Source organism: Micrasema longulum, unplaced genomic scaffold (assembly GCF_059751315.1).
Source record: "Micrasema longulum isolate JH-2025_06_02 unplaced genomic scaffold, ASM5975131v1 h1tg000678l, whole genome shotgun sequence".
Taxonomy (NCBI): domain Eukaryota; kingdom Metazoa; phylum Arthropoda; class Insecta; order Trichoptera; family Brachycentridae; genus Micrasema; species Micrasema longulum.
The window spans coordinates 1,581,753-1,602,419 of record NW_028277874.1 but is presented as its reverse complement, the minus strand read 5'-3'; the positions used below and the strand labels follow the sequence as shown (position 1 = coordinate 1,602,419).

Sequence of the window (20,667 nt, the reverse complement as noted above, 5' to 3'; positions counted from 1 at the left end):
GACCCTTTACTTGCGCGCCATCCGGCCATTTTCTAGCGTGGCGTGGTCGTGTCAAATTAGTAACTCGATGGATTTCGTACGGGAGGCTTGCGCTCCATTCCATCTATTTTTTTAAGTCGAAGAGTCATTAATTCACCAATTAATCGTGAATTTCCTTTTTTAAATTAGTTATTTTGTAGTTTTGACCAGTGAAGGAGTGTTGCATTGAAGATGCAACGTTTTAATGTATAGGTAAGTGTTTTCTTGATAGTGATTGTGAATTATCCATGTATGGGTGCGGATCATGCACTCGCGACATCTATTGATAATATTTATATTGTACTGTGAACTGTGACAGATTATTCTTAGTTCGAATGAAATGTTTGCAATTTATTATTATAATTATTGTTATAATAAATTAGATACATTAATACGGAAAGTAAGCTGTAAACTTAGGTACATAAATTTATGTACATTCTTCATTATTATATTTTGTTCTGTTCTAAAATACTTTTATTCATTTTATTGAATTACTGCGTAAATAAATAATTTACATCATTCTCTGTGGAAAATGTACATGGACTTTTTTTACAATTTAACTTGATGTATTTTTAATATTCTGTAAGCATTTCATATGAAGATTTTTGTTGATTTCCTTAAGAAAAATAAATAAACAGTATTTTTTGGTCGGAAGTTGACATCTTGACTCAATAATGATTTATTTTGTACATACACTACAAAGGGTGACGATATTTGACAGACGATAAACCCAGCTTCCTCTCCTTCGGCATATATATATATATATATATATATATATATATATATAGTTGGATAATTTATATAGCGCCATTTTTGTGAAAATCACTTCAAGGGCGCTGTACAATAAATAAATATCCCAGCACGTCTTGCGGCTACAGAGCGCACGGACGGTTGGGATTCTAGTTCCTCGTTTTCAATTAAGATCATTTAAAAATTATAACAGATACGAGCTAGATTACAGGACGTCTGGCAGCTACATAGCGCATAGACAGTTAAAAATTTAGCCCCTATTTACACATTTAAAAAATTGACAAATAAATTTAGTGTATTAATGACATAAAAAAAAATATGAGTAATAAAAAGGAGTAAGATTACAAGACGTCTTGCAGCTACTAAGCGCATCGACGATTGGAATTCTAGACCCCCTTTACAAAATGTAGGTATTTTAAAGTTGATATATGAAAGCTAGATAACCAATCATCGTGCAGCTACAAAGCGCATAGACGAGTGGAATTCTAGCAAAGTTAAAATGATATCAATAAATTTACAAAAAATAGAGCATAGCAGTAAATTTGTTTCATAAAAGTGTTCATGCATCACATTAATTATGATATAAATAAATAAATGTATCGATTTTTTTGTAGATATTTCTTTATCCAGCGTTATATATATTTTTTTAAATTTTACCTATGTATTGTAATTATAATGTATTGCGTTGTATTATAATATAGTACAATGTATGAACTATGTTGTTTTTGTATTATTTTATAACTTTGTAATATAACCCTGTTATGTTTATGTTTATAAAAGGTATTTGTGCCGTGTACACTAATAAATAATATTAATATATCATCATCATTACCTTTCCGCACCTAATGGTGCATAGGGCACTGCATCGGTACATCAATCGCAGCGTATCTTGATCATTTTTTGTTAAATTAAGGTAAGATGATCAGTCTTACGCTTCAGTTACCAGTCCAGGGACTATGAAATATTCTAGTGTGGAAACACCCTTTTTAAATAAATATTTCATATCAACCATTTCGGGAATCGAACCCGAGATCTCTTGCATGGCAGGCTTACGCGCTGACCATTACACCACGAGGCCGACTATTAATATATATTAATATATATATTCTTAAATCCGTCGTTCATCGTCATTATCATTCCCTTTCCGCACCTAATGGGCATAGGGCACTGCATCGGTACACCAATCGCAGCGTATCTTGATCATTTTTGTTACATGAAAGTAATATGATCAGACTTACGCTTCAGGTACCAGTCCAGAGACTATGAAATATTCTAGTTTAAAAACACCCTTTTAAATGACAACGCCATGGCGCAGTTGGTAGGACGGCCAACTTTGAAACTGGCGTTGCGGGTTCGATTCCCGCCAGTTGCAAGAAAGAAATTCAAGATTTTTTTCTCAATTGGTTTGGGTGTTATGGTGTATTTTTCATTACCTCCTTCCATATCCTCAACAACCCTATAAATAGATGCTTAGTGGGTTTATAATAATAAAAATAATACATATATATAAAAAAATACTTCACATCAACCATATCGGGAATCAAACCCGAAACCTCTTGCATGGTACGCAAACGCGCTGAACATTACATCACGAGGCTGACAAGACTTTCAGACCAATTGTAGATTATTATTTTTTATTTAAAAAAATGCGATTTTCCAAAAAACTAATAACAATATTTTTTAAAGGCACGTAATAAAAAAAATCCTTTGAAGTTTAGCGGTATGGCCCTGAAAAACTGTGTATATCGAAATTCTAAAAAGCATGTAATTTATTAACTAGCACTGTCGAGACTAATACTAGCTCTCGTTTCGTCTCGTAATCCATTCGTTCCACGTATTCAAATTATACCTAGATATGCAATTATGCAAATTTTTATTTCTTTATTAGTTGCAAGTTGTAATTACACATCGCACATCTGATTAAATAGTCATAACCGGAAAAACAGAATTTTCAAGAGAGTTAATTTAAAATGTATTTTTCATTGGTTTTTTTTTTCTTTTCATGCTTTCAAGCAATGCAGATGTGTTAAATATATTCAGATTTGTCTTTAAAATACAGCCACCAAGCGGTAAAACCAAATGAATTTAAAACATAATAAAACGTTAGTATTATATATTTTTTTTTTTACAGGTTACGGAACACTAAAATGATTTACGTTTATTGTAAATTCATAAAAACATAAGTCCAACGAAATGTCTGCAGAATCTTCGAATCAAAATTTAATCGAAATTGAGGTAACAAAATGCAATATTCCAAGCCGTAGAACTATCAAAAGAAGGGTCAAACTTCCGAAAACGCTTGGCATTCAAGAATATTCTAACACAGGGGGTGTTGTTACTCGGAACCCTCTCGAGGATTTTATAAACGAGTATAGGAAACATCTATGTTTGTGGGATCGTGAATCAGCCGAGTACCGTAACCAGGAGTTGAAAGATGCCGCTCTTGACACCTTGCAGGAGTTGCTGAGGAAGATCGAACCGGAGGCTGGAAGGATTGAGGTTGTAAAGAGATTGAATTCTCTGCGGTCATCATACAGAAAAGAAAGGAATAAAATCTTCAATTCAAAAAAGAATGGCCGTGATCAACAACACTGGCATAAACCAAGACTTTGGTACTATAATTTGCTGACATTTTTAGACCCAGAACTTAAATTTTCTACGGAATCTATCAAATCTGAATCGAATGGGGATGACTTAGACCAAGATACTGATTGTGAGGTGAGGTGAACCCATTTCTTTCTTCTTTCATCGTTTGCTGGAGATATACTCTTAATTCGTACGTGGCAGAATTAAAAGGGAAGCCAATATTAATTTCATTACATTCAGAATTATCATAATAGAACTATGTTACCTAGAAAAAAAGTGTCTTAAGACACTGAAAGCGTCCATAGAATAAAATGTGTACGTATATAATTGCTTCATCAAAATTATTTGCTAGCCTTGCTTTTTTATATACGCAAAATATATAACCGTGTATGGATCGTGATATGAAAAAGTAATGCGGCGTACGAAGTATTGAGTATGTGGAGAGGAGAGGGATAGTGTGGTAGGCGAAACGATCTACATTGCCCGCAATACCGCATTGCGCGGTAGACCACTATTCTGTTAATAACCAATAAACAGTATTTGTATCCAACACTCTGGTTGAAGAGTCTTCAATCCAACATTTTTTTCCATACTTATGTGTTTTTAGGTTCAGATTTATATCATCTGAAACCCGTATGTTTTGTTTTACAGATGGACGACGATTCAATAGATAGTGGTAATTCCGTGGACGCAAAAGATATGACTTATGTACAACGATCACCAAGAAATACAAATGGAGATTTTTTGAAAAGAATAGAAGTAGCGAAAAGACATTTCAAGATCATTGAAAATAAGTTAAAACATAAGAATGATCAGAGTCCTAAAAATCCAGTGCCGGTTTATAACTCACGATATTATTTAACAGAATTCATCAGCGAGTATAAGAAATATCCCTATTTATGGAATCAAAAGTCAACCCTTCCCTTCGACAGAGAAGAAAAACAAAGAGCTCTTAATACACTTCAAGAATTGCTGAGGAAAATCGACCCGGCTGCAGGAAAATCTGATGTGATAAAGAGATTGAATTCGATGAAAGCAGGGTACAGAAAAGAGCGCAACAAAGTAAACGAGTCTGTAAAGAAAATTGATGGATCGAAAAAAGCCCCAAAATGTCATATTCCTAGACTTTGGTATTATAAATTGATGACATTCTTAGATGATGAACCATGCCCCTCTTTATCAGCCCAAGATGAGGATAAAAATGAACATGAAAGTCAAGACGGTCCAGACCAAGAACCTGGCAGTGATACCGCGATCAAGGTGATATATAATTTACTTTATATAATCTGTTTAAGTAAGGTTTGTTTTGTTTTGTATTTATTTTGCATTCAAAGGAATTGGCTTCCACTAGCGGTGTATGTGTTCAGTTCAAATGTATTTCACATCTTCAATTCAGAAAATGCTAATGTTTCTTATCGTCTGTTACATCTATTTCGTCAATTTTAAAACGCCTAGTGTAATATGATTACGTTTTTAATCAAAACGATTCACTTAATTAATTTAATTTTACAGATGGAACAGGATTCTACAGAATCAAAAGACATTTGTTTGAATGAAGAGGAAACTTCGAAGAATACGCTTTCAGTGAAACCTTCAAGTTCAGGATTATCAAAAAAGCAAACGAAACGAAAAACCACTTCGGATGATGACAAAGAAATCGTCAAAAAGAACAAGCCCAACGATCTAAGCTATTCATGGAATAAAGGAGATATTTATTCACGACAACTTAAAACAGCCTTTATAAACGAGTACAAAAATAGCGTTTGCTTGTGGGATCGTAAATCGTTATTATTCTACTGCAACAAAAAGCTCAGGGAAGATGCCCTTAATAAATTACTACAGATATTGAAGTTGATCGAACCAAATGCAGGAAGAGATTCTGTATTAAAGAGAATAAATTCCTTGCGAGCAAAATACAGGAGAGAAAGGAACATCGTGTCTAAGTCCGTAATAAGAAATGAGTCCAACGAAATAATCCAATGTCGTGTACCTAAACTGTGGTATTATCGCCATATGTTATTTTTGGACGAAGAGCCATGTCCTTCAGAATCTCAACGTCATTCGGGAGTAGATGAAGACGATCAATATTCTGATGACGAGTATTCTTCTGAATCCATTCAAGATGATTTATATACCGACGATGAAAATAGCCTTGACCATGACGATGATTATTACACAGCGAATGAGGTAAGAAAGATCATGACTCAAGAGTGTTTTCAACTAGATGGCTATATCGGGAGTCCGCTCCATTGCGTAGTGGCTCGCTTACCGTGCTTGAGGTTCCAGCTTTGGGTGTACGTGAAATATCAGTTTTAAAGCTGGTTCTACTGGCTGGCTGAAGCGAACCTTTTTGAGAAGGAAATATGGAGGTCTAAGCATGTAAAGGGCTTTTGCCGTGTTGTTGGGTGGTTTATGTGATCATTTTACATAAGTACTGTGCAACATCCACCATTCTGCCCGTATTTATCTTTCTCTGTTTTTGAAAAATATTTTTAATACCGGTATTGCTGTACTATGGACCTTGTTTATAATGTGCAAGGTACAATGTTTACCTTTCACTAGTGGATTATATCTCCTGGCTATCTTTATCTGAGTAGTGTTCGGAAAGCGATGTAATTTCGGCTGTGGACCTTTATAGGAACTTCTACGCATTTCCTTAACGAAGAGAAAACCACAAATAACTGATTCAAGAGAAGCCGGACTACTGATAAACATCAGTTGGCCATTTTGTGTCTTGTTATCATTTACTGTCTATATTATAAATCATAGTCTAACCATGCAAGATGCTACCTCTTGCGATAAGTCATTATGACTTATTACGAAATGGATTTGCCTCAAATCCTCACCAACGCCTCTTTATCACGCCTACAGGTTACGTCTTTCGACGCTGAAAAATGGAACAAAAAATTAAAAAATGGGAGACATTTTGAGGGGTTTTATCATCACATGGACATTCGTTGATCTCAGAACGTTCAAAACGGTGCAGGTAACTCAAAAACTCGCCATGGCCCGTGAAGATTTGTGCGAGTTATTAACTTTTGCGCTGCCTTTTCCAGGGTCTCAATTATGAACGCTATCTTCATCTGTATATATCGAGACGGAATACTAAACTTCTTTACTATCTGTATATACCTCGGTATGTTCTACCTACTTTTCATATCGACACCATATGATCAAAACAAACCAATGAATGGCCGCAACAATTTAGTCAATTTAATTTTTACATTGGTAACATTTTACGGCTAGATGCTCTTTTATGTTAATAAGGCAGCATCTAGCTAGTCTAGCCACTGCATCTAGCCACTCGTTTTCGAAACTGACAGTCATGTCAGAATTTAATTCGACTTTAAAATGTACTAATTTCTCTCTCATATTTAATAGGCTTTTAAGAAAAGAAGTGCCTCATATCGATTAAAAATTTAAGTGAATCGCAATTAAAATTTTTGTCACTTTTAATGTGTAGATAAATGTATCGTGGGGTTCTAGACCCGTCGATACAAACCGATGTACTTAAGTCAAAACTTGATGGTGGGGGGGATCGGTAGCGTACCTTAGTAATCGGTCAGGTGAATTTTATCTTCAACTATAACGTCATACAGAAACTGTCATTTTAGTGCGTAGATATGCGTACCGCGACGTACGCTTCCCCTTGTTTCATATCGATGAACCTTACCAAAACTTGAAGGTGGGGGGTCGGTAGTATATCTTCATAATCGTTAGAGAGAATTTATCTTCAATTATACCATAAAAAAATAATCGAGGCGCTGGAGTCAAAAGCATAAAAAATATAAGGATAAAACATTTTAGTTACCTGCCCTCTGGATTCCATCAAATAACGTTGTTTCGAAAGTTGCCATGTCTTGATTTTAATTTGTCTTTGATTGATTATAATTTTATTGTTTTAAAACTAATAGGAAACTCGGCCATCTCGGGAACTGTAAAGCGTAACTTTCCGATCCTTTTATTTTATTTTATTTATTTCGAATACAAACAGATGTACAGGTTAAATTGATATAAATAAAAAGTAAGGCCTGCAATCCAATAATATACATTCACTAAATTATACTACAATAAAGCGACGACGGTGTTAACTATATAAATAAATAATATACTATGTATTTATTAAATGAAAGAAATATGGACAAAACAAGGATATAGTGGAAAGGAAAAGAAGGAAATTGATTGAAAGTACTGGTGAAGGATGATTGGAGGAAAGTAGAAGTGGAAAATTGCATTAGATTTAATGATTAAGGACGAGAAAAGAGACAAAACGTCTATTCTCTGTTATTCTGAATCAAGCCTATTAGTTCTCTTCTGCACCTATAATAAGGAGTGTTAAATTTATCAAGACTATTAAAACTCTTGTTAAATGCTTCACATGTTCTCAAATTTTGTTGATCTGCTTTTATACTTGTTGAAAGCCATTTTTTCATGCTAGTCTTCCTTTTTTTTAGTTGGATCCTCTAACAAGCCGCACGGGAGTTTCTTCAAATAAAAAAGAAAATACAAATCTAGAAAATCTCCCGGAATTCGATCATCTAGAAATAAAACGAGAAAATTATCCCCTTTTGAAAATATTGACTTGGAAGACTTCACAAATCCTACTGACGAGTCGATCCCGATGTTTCCACGCCGGTTAAGGATGAATATGATATCATGGGAAAAATTGTCGCCACCAAATTAAGAAGATTACCTAACAATGTTAAAGAAATAGCTGAAAAATTAATAAATGATGTTTTGTACCACGCCCAAATGGGAAATCTCAGTAGCGAATCAAAATTACTTTGTAACAAAAGATAATAAATATTCCTTATTTCTCAAAGCTTTTAAAATATTTTACTAAAGGTCACTGCCGTAATGATATTACTGATTGCATAATAAATGTGAACAGCGAATCAATGTCTTTAACAAGTAGAAGAATTTGTTTATTTATTTATTTATTTATTTATTAACGGACATTGTCCATGTATACAATTTATAAGGTTTAAATATTACAATAAAAGAGTAGTTTAAAACATTTAAAGAAAAAAGAAAGAAGCATTGACAAACATAAGGGACATCGAGACAAAATGTGGACTATTTATTTAGTGCTCGTTTAAATCGTTGTAAACTTAAACCAAAAAAGTCCAGATCCTGTCTTGAGTTAACAATACGACAAAGGCGGGTCATTGGAGAATTTAGGCCATAGTTTGTTCTATGCTGATCGATGAACAGTACTTCATTGTTTCTCAATCTACGAGTCGGAATATTGAATTTTACTTGTCCCAGTAATGATGGAACATCGATTTAGTATGCCGAACATATATATGGAGTCAATATTAGTTCTACGTTTTTGTAGACTAGAAATATTTAACATTGACTCTATTTCAGCATAAGAATAATTATCTCTCTCTAGTCCAAGCATCCACGCTATTTTTCGAAGCAAGCGATGTTGGACTGATTCAATGTGATTTATGCGATTGACATAGAATGGAGACCAGACCACTGAGGCATATTCAAGAAGAGGGCGAACAGTTGAGCAATAAAGAGTTTTGATTGTACGGACATTAGTAAAATCAGAGGATATTCTGTTAATGAAGCCAAGTAATTTCAGTGATTTATTTACTGTATTATCTATATGCTCGTTGTATGTCAGTTTATAGTCCAAAACAACTCCTAAATCTCTGATGGACTTGACTACATCAATTTTGGAGTTTTCTAATAGGTACTCGAAGGAAGTTGGTTGTTTTGTTCTATGAAATGACATTATTTTGCATTTTTTAATATTTAGTTCTAATTTATTGACTTTACACCATCGGTTAAAAGAGTTAATGTCTGATATTGAAGAAGAAAGCAGTCTTGTAAAGTTTGAATTATTTTGTGAATTTTGAGTTTATCTTACCATCCTTAAATTTAACTTACCAGGGGTGATATTCCTTAAAACTTTTCTATTCCTGACGATTTTCGTCTTCTCCAAGCGGATAAATCTAATATATGTGAATGGAGAAGACGAAACAAACTTAAATATAATAATAATAATAATCGTAGCTTATTAAAAAAATAACAATTACTTTATCTACTACATACACACTTAGGTTCTTAGGTAATAGATTTCTTTGGATCATGTCTAGTCTGCCTAACTAGGTACAACCTGTTTTAAGGCAGACATTTTTATGCAAAAATAAACAATAACATTACTGCTAATTAAATACTTAACTTCAATATCAATGCATAGATGGCGCTTCCAACTCGCTTGTGGATGGGTTCTTGATTCGTAGCATATATACAAAAACCAAAAATGTTACCTGGTGTGGATATTCGCTAAATAAGCGTAATGGGGTATGTTGTAGTACCTACATAAAGTGGCCACTTAACCTAGCCAATGACAGGTCATAAGCCCTGTAAACGCTCGAATATCCATAATCCTGAATCTTGAATTTGAAAAAAAATTCTACCTCATCTCTGTTGGGATATAAATAAAAAAATAACATTATTACCTGCTAGTTAATTTACTATACAGTTACAGAATATTAATTTATACCATTTATTATATGAGAATGTATTTTGAGTAAATTTTCCGATTTTTCTCGACCTAAACCCAGTAACCAATTTTTAAAATTGAATCCGGGTCATGGTTTTACAATGTTCGGGTAACATATTAAATATTTTGGGGCCCAGAAACCTGAAATTTCTTTGCCCGAATTCAGAATATGTGATAGACCCCATGACCCATCCTCTAGTTTGACTTCTGGTAGTGTGGGAGTGTTCCTTTTGGGATTTGTTAGAATAATTTGCTTCCAAGTGTTCGGTCACGTCTTTCACTACAGCCTAAAATACTAAATTTTTTCGCTACAAAATGAATGATCAGAATCTGACACGAACATCAAACGTCAAGGATCTGGGCGCTAGATTTTGAGCACCCTGACATTTCATGATCACATAGAGGCAATCAGTGGTAAATCTTTAAAGATGTTAGGATTCGTTCTGCGTACTGCCAGGGTTTTCGAAAATACCCGTGCACTGAGAACTCTTTACAACTCTTTGGTGCGAAGTAGACTCGAGAGTGGCTCGATGATTTGGGGGGCACATCAACTAAAGTACTCTCTTATGATAGAGAAAATCCAAAAGAAGTTTCAAAAGAAATTACCCAAGACAGCGTCAGCATAGATTGTTTCATATTCCGATATACAGGACCAACCTGCCGATGGTTATGCCTGTTAGAAGGGCTACAGTTATGCTGAACAACATCGCTCTGGATGTTGATCTGTTCCATGTATCCGAAGGGGTTTTTCGGAGCAGGATTTTCCTACTACTTTGACAACAGCCTCTGTTATTATGATGTTATAATATGTACGCCTTAAATTTAGGTTTGTAATGTACATTTTATTTTTTTAAATAATTGGGTTGAATTGAATTCCAAACGCTCTCACGGCGTCCATGAGGAAATTTAGCCCCACGGGAAATTGGATACAATAAAATAAAAAAACTTGCCGCGGCAAAAATCAGAGCATTAAATTGTACGGCAAAGTTTACTGAAAATGTACGAAAAAAATATTTAAATAAAAACTACTTTGAACTGTGTTACTAGTTCATATGAATCAACCTAAGATAAGAGAGTTATAGATCGGGTTTCCTTGCCGGCAATGGACCAATGGACAGAACTGATCGAGAACCTCTGTTTCCATTCCCTCGTTATTTACAACTATGTCAAAATTGCTTAAAAACCAAAATATTTTAATAAAATAAAAAGTTTTGATAACATTTTTTTGCGTATTAATATTTGTATAATTTTATTCAATCTTCAAAGCTGTGAGTATCAACTGTGAGTACTCCAAAACCAAAATATATTTTTTTTAAGACATGTATTTCTTTAAAAAATTGAAAGGGTGACCCAAAATTAAAACGTAATTAAAAGGGTATTATAAAAAAACATGAATATTAAAAATAACATTCTTTTAATTTTAAGCTCATATTTTCTTATACATACCTACATAATGCCTAAAGGTTATAATTTTTATCTTTCATAAACTTTAAAACTCAATAGATATAATCAGTTTTAAAATTCATTAGCCGAAAAACACTATTACACCACGTTGGTATTAAAATTTACGTCGCAAAATGTTTTTGTTTATTTTGCGCCCGAGCGATAAGAATGGCACAAGTCCGAAATTTTCGTTTTGAAGAGTAAATAAATGTTTCCGATCCGCAAAAATCCTTAAAAAACATAATGTTGTACTATAAATGATATATTATTTATTTTTATTTCAATTCAAGAAATAATACTGACACAATAATCATTGTGACATTGTTTTTTATGGAAAGATTTGTTCAAAATTTTTTGTTTTTACGATTGAATGTAATTTTGCTGATATCGCGGGTGTGCGTAAAACTTATCTACCAACGAATTTCTTGAATTGTGTCATTATTATTTCCAAGGTGCAATATGTTGGGCACATTGGCTCGTTTCACACATATCGTCCATATCCACACGGCACGGTAAAATTAGGGTGGATCAACGATTTTATATTTTCTGCTATTTATATAAAATTTATTCAGCGGCTTCTTTAAGGTAAAAACCCTGCAAATAGAAATCGAGTAGAGAATAGTCGGCATCATGGTATACTGGTTATTGCGTTTGCCTGGCATAAAATTAATGAATATAATAAAATAATTGTAAATTCTGCCTATGTTATTTTATCATGACATGTGGATTTTTTCTATGGTGTAAAATGGGGCATTCGATAGCTTACGATGACGTCATTCACATGACGTAACTGTATCTTGACCTTTACCATGAATAAACATTGAAAAAAAATATTTAGACATTTTTTTTTACCAACAGTCTTGTAATTATTTATTTGAATTTATTACCAATGAAAAATATAATAATACCCTCTTGCAGTTTTAAAATAATCATAACATGACATTTCCATAGGAATGTTTTATTTTTTTTTTATAAATAAAATACATTGAAAATACGGTACTAAGACTAAATACAATCTATTAGATGTTAACATAAGTTGTGTCCGGTTTTTTCCAATTAAAAAATGAGCAACTAAAGAAAAAAGGTAAAGGTTACATGTCGTTAAAAAGAAAAATTTCGTGTTTGCTTTTAAGTTACATATATTATTTTATTTGATTACAGGCCATTGAAATGGAATGTCAAATAGACGAGAGTCAAAACTTTTGACACCTTTTAACACTTTTTTGACACCAGCTAAAGCTGCTCGCGATGTTTGCGCAGAGTACGGTGAAGATGCTATGAATTATTAACAATTTTTTTGTACAATGATGTAGGAGAATACATTTAAAAAAAAAAATTATCATTTTTTTATTTTTTTTATAATATACATGAGAGGTAAAATAGAGTATTAAAAAAATAAAGAATAATTACATAGCAATGAAATACAAATTACTAGTAAGAATAGTAAACAAAAAATCCCACAAAGGCATGGCCTGTTCGTGGGTATACAAGAAAGGTTAATGAATTTTTGGCTCCCGTAATAAAAAGACAGCTGCTATAATATTATTGTATCTTAGAGAAAATGAAATATTCTGTAAAAGATTAGAAAGTACTTTTTTTTATTTTTAAGTAATTACAAAAGGAAATAAAAAATACAAAAAAACATAAAAATATTTCGTAAAGGGTAACAAAATATATCATAGAAAAAAATAGTAAATGTCTTTAGTTTAAATCCAGGATAGTGCGTGTTTCTTCAAAGAATTAACATTTCAAAAGTTTGGGATTAACGAAATATTATCAGTATAAAAAGAATTAAACATTTTTGGACCCATAAAATATGCATGTCTCTCTGTGCTAGCTTTGTTTGACGATGTGGTATTTCTAGCACACGATTCTTTTTTAGACTTGATCTATTTGAATTACTTGTAAATACATTTTGGTTCTTAAATTTATATGTTAAACATTGAAAACAATATATTTGTTTATTTCCAAAAGTTTAGCTTCTTGGAACAACTGGAAAGAGGAAAAAGAGCAATTTTTGAGAAGCATTATTTTAAATATAAAATTTGAGCAGTTTCTAATGGTTGAATATGGATGTTGATATTATTGACTGATTTGTTGTAATTTTTTTATGTCGTCTCGTTCTTTTCATTTGGAAAAAACGGATCATCCTAAAGGATGTTAATAAAAGAAGTATAATACAATATCAAAAGAAGTTTAGGTAATAATAAAACAGTATTATTTAGGTTACAATTTAAGTCTAATTAAAAATATTATTCAAATATACAGACACATAATTTACAGAATGTTTTGATTCGAATGTTAAATATTTAAATGCGAACGAAAGCATGAACAAAGCCGCACGCGGCCGCCAGCCTCATTGTCCTCGTGTGAACACATGAACAGGACCTTGTGACAATAGCAATTTTCTCGACGTGAACGTGCCGCTCCCAAAAATATCCGTCGAAAATGGCGACAGAAAAAATAATTTTTAGTATTTAGTTCGTCCTTTAGCAATTCGATGTCTCGGGACAATTTTTTGTTTACAAATTGCTGGACGTGTCCTGGGACAAAACAGTATTGTATTGTCAACTTGTAAACGGTTTTTTAGGGAGAGGTGGATATATCAGAAACAAACTAATTTACGAAACAAAATTATGACAGATGGGGGGGTTCAGAACAGATAATATAAATATGCCGTTTTAATTGTAAAAGTAATCCAATTTATCAACTAGCGTATAGTACGTTAAGCAGTAGAACTTCCGAATTCCAGTCATCCGAATTGCCAAATATCTGGATCGTTATCAGGAAAGAAGAAATATTTAAGATGTTTTAATAAATAAAAAATGGCGATAGACTTGTTTTATAAGGTTTTCAATGTGATTCCAATTCGCTGTATTATTCCAAAAAGAATTTAAAAGTAGCGATCTTAGAGTAAATTTTGCGTTTTCTTACAAAAAATTGCCTTAATTTAATGTTAAAGTAATTCGAGTTTTAATGTATTTAAAAGCGCATTTTCCAAAATTTTAAAACACGTCCAATAATAACACTGACACATTCCAATTTTGAGGCCATTTTCAAGTACCTAGCTGTAAATAAATCACTTTTAGAAAATGGGAATCAAGTTGTCGTAAAGCGGGGTTGGAACCTTGGACCTTTGATTCTTGAGTTTTCTCTCTCTTTATTTCCAAGTGTAGAACGCAACACAATATTTGATATACAGGGTGTTCTTTAAACCCTGTCACATCTGAAACCACGATGATCAGTATAGGCAAGAAGACATATTAGCATATTTAAAACAATATTTAGAACGCAGAATTTTTTTCAAAATCAAATATTTAAAAAAACAAATGGTTGCTTACTTCTGCAGGGGAGAAGCGAGGGGGGCGTGGCCATGTGGTTGACGGTGTATCAGACTCACCCCTCCCCTCTCCTCGCTTCTCCCTTGCAGAAGTTGGCAACCATTTGTTTTTTTAAATATTTTATTTTTGTAAATTTTATTCGTTCTAAAAAAATATTTTAATGCACCAATATGTCTTCTTGCCTATACTGATCATCGTGGTTTTGGATGTGACAGGGTTTCAAGAAAACCTGTATATGCGATGCAACTACTATGGAAATAACACGACTATTTATTATACGTCAGTGTTGAATGTTGGATATGTTTAGTTTCATAGTTATGCACATATTTTTTTTTAACCAATCGCATTCACTTAAATATTTGGCACAGAAGTTAAAACATCCTGTATATTATAATATGATTATTTTAATTTATTATTTGAGAATTATTGTCACAGTTATAGTAAAAATATTATCAATATCGATAGGAAATGTTTTCTTGATAAAGTTCTATCAATCTTGATAAAGTTTGTTGGGGTTTAATCAACACTAAACGTCAAATACATTTTCCATCTTATATCCTGTTTGGATATCATTTTCACCGTGATGATTAAAATATGCTTAAAAACATGGAATATTTTGTTGCTGGAAAATCTTTGGCCATAAGACATCGGGTCATTAGAAAACACGAAATCGTGAAATTTTTTATCAAATTTATAATTATCTTTTCGGTCGCAATCACAATATTTATTAACCATATTTATACATAAAAACATTACTTTTTTATACTGGAATAGTTTTTAAACCAATAAACAGTTATTTACAGAGCATTTTACCATGTTTAAGGCAAATAACGCACGCGAGCGTCGGCATCGTTTTGACCAGCATCAGTTGCCTGAAATATGACAGTTTGGGTTACAATAAGGACTCTTTCATAGTCTATAGGTTCTTCTCTACAAATTCTGCTGCTAGGCGCGTTGTCAGTGCCCAGGCCTTTGTAAAGCAGGTATTGGTTTGATCCAACACTACATAGATTTTTACACACTCAAAATATACACAGGTTTTAAAACATATGAATTTCGTATAAAAAAATTAACTCAATGCATATAAAATCACATTTTTGACATACTTTTTTTTTATGAAAAAAAAAAGATATTGAGCATTTTAGACCTATTTCACACGTATCGTCCTAATCCACACGGCACAGTAAAATTAGGCTGAATGACATTCATTATATTATTATTTTGTATGTATTAAAAATTTATTAATCGGCTACTCTCAGGTAAAAATCCTGCAAAAGAAAATCGAATGGATATAAGTCGGCCTCATGGTGTACTGGTAAATGCGTTCCCTTGGCATCAAATAAATAAACATAATTAAAAAAAGATACAGTAAATATCAATCCACCCTAAGTTATTTTATCATGCCGTGTGGATTTTTTGCCATCGTGTGAAATGGGCCATCCGGTGCGTGAATAAGCATTCGTACTAGCCCATACAACACGGTCCGAAGGGCATATACGTAAATACCCGACGCGTTATTCATTCGGGATGCTTCTATTAGCACCATTCAATTTTGTAACGTCACAAAATTGCCCCTGAGTAAAGCTTGCTAACGTCACTCAACTTATAAAATAATTTAGTAAATTTCGGTTATTACTGGGGTGGATAACGCGTCAGGTATCTCCATCCGATATGCCTGCTCTTTACGAAGCCACTTTGAGTGGATTCCAAAATATATACATGGACATAAATACAAATAAATAAATAAAAATATATATTTATATTAAATTCATATATTTATTTATTAATGGACTAAGTCCGTTAAAAAATAAATAATAAAAAACTAATAACGCGTCGAGTATTTACGAATATGAGTCCGTTGCCAAAAATGGCTACCAAACACAATCCTTATTCAGCAATTTAATACGAGGAATTATTCATAACGGGATAAACTAAAAAATCAAAAGAAAACGGGATGACAGAAACAGACTACAAAGACAGCAAAATAAAATATTAAAGTTAGTATATGACCTTCCCTATCTAACAGCAACTAAAGAACTTTTTGAACAAACTAAACAATTAAATGTAACTGAACTTTTTAAACTAGAATCTTTAAAATTTATTCATAAATTGGCCACTGATGTAATTGTAGACGAAGAATTAAAAGTTGAAAAAAACTGTAGTAAACATGAACACAATACGAGAATATCAGAAAAATATCATACACAATCTTTTAAAACGAGAATAGGACAATCGAGACTAATAAACCATGGATTGAAATTATACAATAAACTACCAGACAAAACTAAACAAAAGACTCAGACAACCTTTACAAAAGATGTTAAAAATATTATTATTAAGAGTAGAATGTGAATTTTAAAAGTGAAAATATTTTGTTAAATGTATGTAACCCGTAAGGGTTTATCAATGAAATTTAAATAAATAAAAAAATAATAATAAAAAAATGTAAAAAAAGGTACAAATTACCTTTTCAAGACCGGGACGTTGATGAATACTACAATTTTTGCGTTAGTGTAATAAGTGTCCTGACGAAGAGATATTTACGTATAAAAACAGAGATACATAAAAAAATCGGCAGGCACTAACATTATTTATCCAAATTAATGAATTCAAATTACTCATCAGTCTCTTACGCCCGCATTCAGGACAAGCCTAAGAAGATACGCGGTTTGACTTTTCTTCATGCAAACGTATTCCCGTATTTTCTCCCTGGATCATGACACTAGAAATATTTTTTTTACACACTGTAGACATCTATCATAAGCGTGTTCCTAAAGTGATTAATTTATTTTTTATAAATAGTTTTTTTTGGAAACTGGAACCATCTAAACCACTTAAAGCGCCTAGTTTTACTTGCCGCCTTGGATGTACGGTTTACAAATACGATAACTTGTTTTGTGGTGCGGAAAACGGGACAACGAAACGTGAATTTGGATGACTACAGCTAGGCATAATCAGGCCGACGTTCAGTTGTCTTTCTCGCACAGTATTCAGACAGAAAAACTATATTCAAATACCTATTAATCAAATCGCTCTTCCTCCGCATATCCTCTATGGTGAGCAAAGTACATTCTACCGTCCTTGCTTTTAAGTTATTCCACGCATATGAGATAAGAATGTACTTTCATCACTGTTGCTTTCGCCTCTGAATACGGGCCTCAATGCAAAACATTTTGCAAATCATTAAATCTTACAAAACTACACAATTAATGACTAATATATACAATAAATATATTAAAATAAATAAATATCTCAACTGAGAGGGTATTTAACAGAAATAAACACATAACATTTGGGCATTTAAAAGACTTTTCTACTATGTGACCGCTTTTAGGGGTTCGAAGGTAAGGTTCGAATTTACCGGGCACCATAAAGTTGCTTTGTTGCTAACTAATAATTTCAGTGCTACGGGGAAATTGAATACAAAAAATTATTTCTTTTACGCGGCAAAAATAAGAGCATTTAATTGTACGAAAAAAATTATGGTAAATGAATGCAAACATCAATAAAAATTATTCCTGGTTATGTTGACAAGAAATATTATATTTTAAGGTAGTTTAAATTGCAATATTTCATTAATCCTGAACTGCCACCTGAAGCGTAAGGCTGATCACCTCACTTTTATATAAAAGATAATCGAAATACGGAGCATTTGGTTGAGCAATTCAGTGTTCTACGCACCACTGAGTGCAAAAAGAGGAATGATCATGTTAAATACCATAAAAAAATCCCTTACAAAGTCTCCGTCTCAGTTAAGATACGTTAGTCGATAAAAATGCCACGAAGTGGATTTATATTTGTCCAGAAAAATTGAACGCGCCTGTAATATTTTTAATTTTAACTAAGAGCGGAGTCAGGATTTCGACGATTTTTTCCTGACGATGTTTTCCGCTTCTTCGACGGTGTCCGGCAGCTTGATGTTCAGGGTCTCCGGTGACGTCAGCATCAGGAAGCCGGAGAATATGGACAGGCCGCCGAACATGTAGGACGGGAGTCCGGGAACGTACTCCGCCTGGAATCAGACGTTTAGCGATCGGAAGATTATCGTTTTGGACAGTCAAATATACAGGTTCAACTGCTTTTTGAATTTGTAATTTTTCATAATTATCTATCATACTTTTGATAAAATTGGAAGGGAATAAATATCTTACATGTTTGCAATAAACCACCTAAAAATAGGTAATGGAGGTCTCAAGTTCGATTGTCCGCAAGGTTGATATTGTGGCAACACCAAAGCCGTGAGGTTGACAGGTCCGAACGCGTAGCCCACTGCATCGTCAGCTCGGACAAGATATTAAACGCCATGCATTGAAAGAACACAATACGTTTCATCTTGGCATTTAGTGTCGCCCGGCCACCAGCTTTCCGCCAGTGTTCGCTATTGTAAATTATTTCTGTACTTTATAATAGGATGTAACTCGTATGTAACTGCTTAATAAATAACTTCCATTGTTATTCATCTTTCTCAATTAACCTCAAATCAATTCACGCGCACCACAACCTATAAATGGTGACCTCGTTGTCTTAAAAGTTGAATTTACAATCCATATTTTTTCTTTTTCAATAACCGCGTGGTAGGGCAACGAAATGCCAAGATGAAATGTAATGTGCTTTTTCGATGCACGGCGTTTAATACCTTGTCCGAGCTGACGTTGCAGTGGGTTACGCGTTCGGACCTGTCAACCTCACGGCTTTGGTGTTGCCACAATATAAAGTATTGGTTATTGGTTTTTACAAAGAAATATTTCATAGTTGTTGGGCTACCAGTTTGCATTAGAAGTCGATATTTTGACCTTATTTGCATAAAATACTTTTTATTACAGCGCTTTAAATAATAAAAACTAAACAAAGTAAAGATTTTTAACTTACTAATAAAGGTGTTTGCGGAGCTATAATCGAGCCTATTCGACCAATCATTGAGCACGTTCCCAGAAGAGAGTGTCTTAGAAGTGTTGGGAATAGCTCAGAAGTATACACGTACAGAGAACTGAAGGCCAGCGTGATGAAGTACTTTCCCAGAAGATAAGTGACGAGGAGAACCCATTTGGAATCTAAAAATTGACATAGAAATATGCATTGCTTTTTCTCCCACTTTTCACTGCAAAGTGATGGCCACACAAGAATGCCTGAGCTCATATGACTATCGTGGTGTAAAATATATGTTAGCGTAAATATACTTACCAGGCAACTACTCTATCAATATTTAAAGACTTTTGCATTGGTTTATTAGCATGATTAATCTTTCAACTAATCAACTCCCAACATATCCGTCAAAACAGTTCTTTCAATACATGAAGGTGCCCATAAGAAGCACTTACACACTTCTGGTCGAACAATAAGGAGAGGTCTTAGCAAAATTAAAAAAAAAAAAAAAAAAAACCCTCTTCTTCACATACCTCTTGTTTCATCTAATTATAGGCAAAATTCATATTTATGGCGAACTTTTAATAATTTTAATGTAATAAATAAATCATTTAACATAGATTTATTTGAAAATAATCTTAATAACGTTCGGCGTTTGCTTTCGAAATAACTCGTAGTATTTTTTTCTTTTCTTTTAAATTTACATTTAATTACAATTCATTTTATGTTCGAGAATCTTTTTTAACTTACTGTGATGCTACTTGTGAAAACCTGTAATTGTTATTTGTTTTGTTATATAAATATGATATGATTATAGCTGTTGGTTATCCAAATAAATAAAAAAAATAAAAATAAAAAAATGTCCGTACGAGGTTTTCTCAGAGCATGAATTATGTCATACCCAAAACCCGTACGACTTTTGCTCAGAGACATCTCTAATTTATGGCACCGAGAGTGTTCAATACTATAGAAAAGCGTATTAAGCTCTCAAGGACAAAAACAATTTTCAAGAAAGGAGTTAAGGACTGGATTTACCTTAGTGAGAGGGATTTGAGTAGAAAACTCTTTGATGATTTTCCAAATGTTTGAGTTTACTGTTTACCATATTGATATATGTTCTTTTTTAAAATTATTTTTTATGCTTCT

At 33.0% G+C, this 20,667-nt stretch overlaps 2 protein-coding genes across 6 annotated transcripts in view; one reads left to right on the top strand and one right to left on the bottom strand.

Moving 5' to 3' along the window:
* Positions 1-20,667, bottom strand: part of LOC148279715 (organic cation transporter protein-like) — a 126,482-nt gene that overhangs the window by 33,110 nt on the left and 72,705 nt on the right. For 3 of the 5 annotated variants that reach the window (XM_088229489.1, XM_088229492.1, XM_088229490.1), the window contains exons 5-6: positions 19,528-19,709; positions 18,381-18,670 (exon numbers count right to left, since the gene is read on the bottom strand). In XM_088229489.1, coding sequence (XP_088085615.1) covers positions 18,512-18,670; positions 19,528-19,709 — 341 coding nt within the window. In that variant the 3' untranslated portion in view covers positions 18,381-18,511. Of the gene's footprint in view, positions 1-18,091; positions 18,671-19,527; positions 19,710-20,667 lie in introns of those variants that run through there. The other 2 variants (XM_088229488.1, XM_088229491.1) reach the window with 2 other exon arrangements.
* LOC148279716 (uncharacterized) lies at positions 9-8,180 on the top strand. Its single transcript, XM_088229522.1, has 5 exons — positions 9-231; positions 2,900-3,486; positions 4,006-4,614; positions 4,867-5,541; positions 7,809-8,180. Exons 2-5 carry the CDS (start codon positions 2,962-2,964, stop codon positions 7,992-7,994), a joined length of 1,995 nt encoding a protein of 664 aa, XP_088085648.1. The 5' UTR covers positions 9-231; positions 2,900-2,961; the 3' UTR covers positions 7,995-8,180.

Excerpts from the sequence above, each read along its gene's own strand:
- LOC148279716 (XM_088229522.1), top strand. The coding sequence starts at position 2,962 with ATGTCTGCAGAATCTTCGAATCAAAATTTAATCGAAATTGAGGTAACA. Across the intron at positions 3,487-4,005 it reads ACCAAGATACTGATTGTGAG|ATGGACGACGATTCAATAGA; the intron begins GTGAGGTGAACC and ends TTTGTTTTACAG. Across the intron at positions 5,542-7,808 it reads ATTATTACACAGCGAATGAG|TTGGATCCTCTAACAAGCCG; the intron begins GTAAGAAAGATC and ends CCTTTTTTTTAG.